At 31.5% G+C, this 5,713-nt stretch overlaps 1 protein-coding gene across 1 annotated transcript; it reads left to right on the forward strand.

The window, feature by feature from the left end:
* Positions 1-4,378: 4,378 nt before the first annotated feature.
* On the forward strand, positions 4,379-5,659 carry LOC132174480 (uncharacterized). The gene is made up of 3 exons (XM_059586129.1): positions 4,379-4,788; positions 4,946-5,062; positions 5,621-5,659. The coding sequence occupies exons 1-3, from the start codon at positions 4,459-4,461 to the stop codon at positions 5,657-5,659; spliced, it is 486 nt and encodes a 161-aa protein (XP_059442112.1). The 5' UTR covers positions 4,379-4,458.
* The last annotated feature ends 54 nt before the right edge of the window (positions 5,660-5,713 follow it).

Here is a 5,713-nt window from a genome sequence, read left to right on the forward strand (position 1 = left end):
TTTTAAAAAAAAAAATTTAATGCCAAAAACGACGTCGTTTTGGGCTGGATGAGTTGTAATTTTTAGGGATCCAAAACGGTGTAGTTTTAACGAGGGGTATAATGGGTATAAAAAAGTCAAACCATTAAATCTAACGTTGAAAACTGACGGAGGGGTCCAAAGTGAGAGAAAATGGAAGTTTAAAGGTCCAAAATGAGAGTTTTTGAAGTTCAGGGGGGTCTGCAAAATCGGCTAGAAGTTCAGGGGGTCTTAGTGAAGTTTCCCCATTTTATTTTATTTTAGGATTATATTCACTTTACCTCATGAAGTTTTATGAGTTTTTTAATTCGAACCCTAATATCTAAAAATTGGTAATGTACCCCCTTAGAGTTTCAAAAAATTTCAATTCAGACCCTTTGTTACTAATTTTCGTCTAATTGGACGGAAATCATCTCACGTGCCTTTCACGTGAGATTTTGATACCATCTATTCCAATTTTACTCTCATTAAAATCTATAAAATTACGCAATTACCTTCAATTTCAAAGGTTTTAATGAGGATAAAATTAGAATAGAAGGCATCAAAATTTCACGTAAGACGCACGTGTGATGATTTCTGTCCAATTAGAGGAAAATTAGTAACGGAGGGTCTGAATTGAAAATTTTTGAAACTTTAGGGGGGTACATTGCCACTTTTAAACATTAGGGTTCGAATTGAAAAACCTTTGAAATTTTAGTGGAGTAAAGTGAATTTTCCCCTTTATTTTATTTTTGGGTGTCTTGATGTGAACGGGGAACTAGCATTAAGAGTTTGAAGGAGAAAAATTAAAATAAAAAATAAAAAATTAGAGGGGTAAAATTCTAATTTTTTTTTTTTAATTATATGGACATTTTAAAAAAAAAATTGAAGAAAAAATATATATATATATGATAGCTTGAGCCTCCTATTGATGTGAAGTAGACTATTAGATAGAAGGATCGGGATTGTTTTAATTAAACCGGTAAGTTGTTTTTAGATGAGTAATTTTGTCTTCTTCTTTTTTTGGACAAATTTGCTTCTCTTAAAACAATTAACCGGTTAATTTTAGGATGGAGTTCTTTTAGGATAGAAATTTTCTCATTTCCTCAAATTCATTTAAAATAATGTCAAGTATCTATAAATATTTAAAAGACACATTAAATGTAGTCTAAATTAGTAAACTGCAAGACATTAGCAAATTAACCACGTTTGAAGTCTCTCTTTTGACATTTGAAGTAAAGGAACAACATAAGATGACAGCAAATTAACCACTTATTAGCAACTTTTGCTTTTCGAGTCAATCTTTTTTGAACTCTTTAATTGGAAATACTTCTACGTTTGGTGTAAACGGAATATCTACTTGATTTGAAAATTGTTTATGGTAAACGTTATTTATAGCCCAAAAAAGTTGGTTTTTTGTTATGAATCTAAAAGAATATTTTGTTTTATTGGGATTACCTTAGGAATGGTTAAAAAACATTTTTAATATCTAAAAATTGGGTGAAATTAAAAGCTGGCATGTTTGATAAACAAATTATAAAAATACTTTTTTTTTTTCCTTTTACTTTAAAAATTGCCAAAATATATTTTTGAGAAAATCTTTAAAATTAAGTTTTTTCTAAAAAAAACTCATTTTTACTTTAAAAATTCTACTTACTAACACAATGTTTGGGATTGCATTTGAGAAATAGAGCTTTTAAAAGCATATTTGAGATTGTGTTTAAAAAATATAGCTTTTAAGACAAAAAGAGTTTTTTTTGCAAAAGCTTACAAATGAAGCTTTTGCCAAAAGTGATTTTTTTTTTTTTGTCATTTTTTGGATTTTTGAATCATTAAAACGTTTTCAAAATTTTTTTACCAAATTGGAACTTTTTTCTTCAAATGGATTTTTTTTTTTCTTCTTTTTACATGTCTATACAAGAGGGGGGGGAGAGAGATTCAAACTAGTGACCTCTACTTCATTAGGCGTGGTCTCAGCCGATTGAGTTACCTCTAGGATCCCTTCAAACGTGACTCGGCTCGAAACCGTTAACCATTTCACACCTCCTCAAACCACACCTAACAGTCCTGTCTAAAAAAAAAAAAAAAAAATTCAGCAAAAGCTTCATTTTTAAGCTTCTACTAAAAGTGCGTTTTGACCATTTTTAAAATAAAAAATATAGATAAATACTTTTAAATTTTTTTTTATCAAATATGCCAGCTTTTGCTAACACAACTTTTTATGCACTAAAAATACTTTTTAAGCCTTTTAGCACAATTCCAATACTCTAAGGCTTCGTTTGGTTCACGAAATGTCTAGTCCATGGGAAAATAATTAGCTACTACTGGGAATAGAAGAGTGTGGAATATATGAGCTATTCATATTTCTTTGTTTGGTTATAACGCTGGAATAGACTAGTTAACATATTCCTTAGTTTGGTACAATGCAATATATTGGTGAATGGAATTATATTGCGATCAAATTTCTTAAAATACTCTTATAATACAAACACAATTTATATTATTAAGGACTTTCATTCTTTTTTTCTTTTTTAATTATGTTAGGTATGTGGCATTTTTATTTATTTTTTTATTTTTTTTTGCAATTATGCTACAAAGTTATTTATATAAAAAAATTATAGTTGGAGAAAACATAATCAAACTCAATCTTGAAATCAAAAAAATATAGTTGGATAATGTACAGAGAATCAAAAGAAATAATAATAATAAAAAAACTGATTATATATTTATATTTTATAAAAACCTTGTAGATTCTGTTTCTCCGTTAAAAAAAAAAAAAAAAAAAAAAAAAAAAAGAGAAATGGTACAGAGAAGAGAGACGGAGAAACAGAATAAAAAAAAAAAAAAAAGCTACCGAAATTAAAAATAAAAAAAAATAGAGAGGCGGAGAGAAGAAAATTAGAGAGAAATGGTATAGGGAATCAAAAGAAATCAAAAAACATAATTTAAAAAAAAAAAAAAAAAAAATTGAGAAACGATACAGGGAAACATTTGGTTTGCACTTGCAAAAGAATTGTACCTGAAGAATCAGAGAGAACAGAGAAAGAGAGATAGAGAAAGAAATAACGAAATATAGAGATGGAGAAAAGAGAAATAAAGAGATAGAAAAAGAGAGAGAACCAAATATAGAAAAATCAGAGAGAGAGAGAACAAAATTTGACCCCGTAGGGTTTTTTGTGGCAATTTACACGATTAATTTAATCTCATAAGAAATGATTAGCTAAGCCACTTATTTTTGAGTGATTTAGCTAACTTTGTGTGTATGAGATTAATAGTCCCATAAAAATAGACTATTTTCAGGAATAAAGTATTACCAAACAAATGACTAACTATACCTGGTGTTTGCTAATCCAATCTAAGGGTCTATTCTGCAAACTAAACGGTCCCTCATATAATTTAAATGCAATCTTAATCATGTATATATAAGCTCTCGGTATAAAATAAAGTTTTGTCAAAAAATTCAAACACAAATCGACTTAAAGACAATATTTGTCAAAAATAATTCAACTTAACTTTGAGGATATAACAGATCGGAAGAAACATGAAACTAATGGAGAAAATATGAGAGAGGAAAAAAAGGTTTATGACAGAATAATTTTTATAGGGAGTTTGATCGTACTTTTGTTCCCTTCAATAAGAGAATGGCACACTTACGTATAACACCAAACATGATAAACTTGAAAATACTATATTTTTCTCTATCATCTTCACTTTATCGACACAATCTTTAATCCCTCTTCATGATCATCGAAAGCTGCCGCCCTCTCCTCCACAAAATGCCACCACTTCTAGCTCCGCCATCGAATACTACGAACAATAGGAAAATAAAAAGGATTAAATACTTTTTTATCTCTTGTGATTTAATAATTTTATTTCTTGTCACATCGTATTATATTGTATTGCAGATGGTACTATAATAGTTAAAAATGGATATGATATATCCGTCTAACTTTCGTTCAAAATTTGACAAAAAATCACGAGATTACCCTTATGAAATCGACACATATTCATATACTTATTAAATTTTTAAAAAGTTATAAAATTATTAGAAACAATAAAATAAAATAAAAAAATGGAAAGGAGTTGCCCAAGCTACCCTTTTGGACAAGCCACCCCTAGCCAATTTCGGGTGCCCAAGGATGTTGGTTGAGCCACCCCGTTTGACCTGTAGTGATTTCGGCCACCCTAGACCGGCGGATCTGGGTGACTGAACCACCATATCAATCATTATTATTATTATATTTATTTTTAACAATTCAATATTTATTTTATTAAAATTCGATATTTATCATTTTATTCTTCTATATTTTAACTGACATGTTAAAAACCGTATACTATCTTACAAAAAAAAAGAAAAAAACCGCATAGTAGCTATAGGAATTTTAGCCCCGTCCTTCCCTATAAACCCTCTTTTGTTTAAAACCCATCTCCTCACTTGAACCACAAGCAACTCATCCGGCAATGGCGTGTGCCTCCAGACGCTGCCTGACGACGCTTACACACCACGGCGCATCCCACCTATCTAATCTTCAGCGTCTCAAACCCCCGACTGCCTCTCGGTCGCTATGCTACTCATCCCTGATCGAAAGGGTCTGGACCTATCCCATTCAATTAAGCGGTCCCTATGATCCCAAGATGGAAAGGGAAAAGGCTATAATGGGCTACAGATTTAGCAAGCCTTCCAAACTGGAGCGCTGGCAGGTGGAGATGGAGGCGCTGAAGGCGAAGCTGAGGAAGAAGGAATTAAAGGAACGCCGTCAATCATCTTTCAAGCCCTCCGTTTTATTCTTTGTATGTGGCTTGTTTTGGGGAAAAGGAAATAACTTTCTGGGTCTAAAGCTATGTTTGTTTCTAGTTTTCTTTAGTGAGTTGGTAAATTGTGTCTTCTGCTTTAATAATGTGGTCTGATGGTGATGGGTAATATTTTGGTTTTGAATGATGGTAATAGGTTGGGAAGCAGCCTTATGAAGCTCTGAGAGGGGATATCATACACACTGAAAGACTTAATTTCGCTAATGTCAATGACAAGGTGCGGAGAAAGACTAATTTGTGTGTGCTTCTTTGGGTTTTTTTTTTTTTTTTTTTTTAAACTATATATATATATATTCAATTGTGGAGGTATTTTGGCCTTCTTTTTGTTTTTTCTCCAATACCCAATGTTATATTTGATTTGTTTACCAAGTGGTCGATGTCGACACGATGCTCAATGGGGCAATTGGGATTTTGAAAAGTACATTAGCAGCACAAAGCACAGTATGATGCGGTTGAATAGTTTAGTTAGAAATATGCTGAAGAGAAGATAGGAAATGCTTGTGGAAGAAACATAGAGATTCTTGAGTAAATGAGTGGATAGGGCTTCTGCATTCAATTTAGTTTTTATCCTGAACCTCCATTTGGAGTAGGATTGGGAGATACATTAGTAGGATTGGGAGATACATTAGTTTCATCCTAGTGCGAACTCTACTTAATTATAGTGAGAAAAGTTTAATTTTAAAATATCAGAGGCCTGGCCATTGAATATGACAGATTGTTCTAGTTTTGTATAACGAGAATTTTGAAAACCAAACTGATAGAAATGAATAATTATAAGTTGAACTTCTTTTGCTTTCTGGCTTCCCCACAGATCCCTGTGGGCATTCTATGCAGTGTACACGATATTTAAGAATGGGAAAATCCAGATGAGAAATGTGGTAAAAGTTCATTTAGGTTGGATTCT

The sequence above is a fragment of the Corylus avellana genome, chromosome ca3 (assembly GCF_901000735.1).
Source record: "Corylus avellana chromosome ca3, CavTom2PMs-1.0".
Lineage (NCBI taxonomy): Eukaryota > Viridiplantae > Streptophyta > Magnoliopsida > Fagales > Betulaceae > Corylus > Corylus avellana.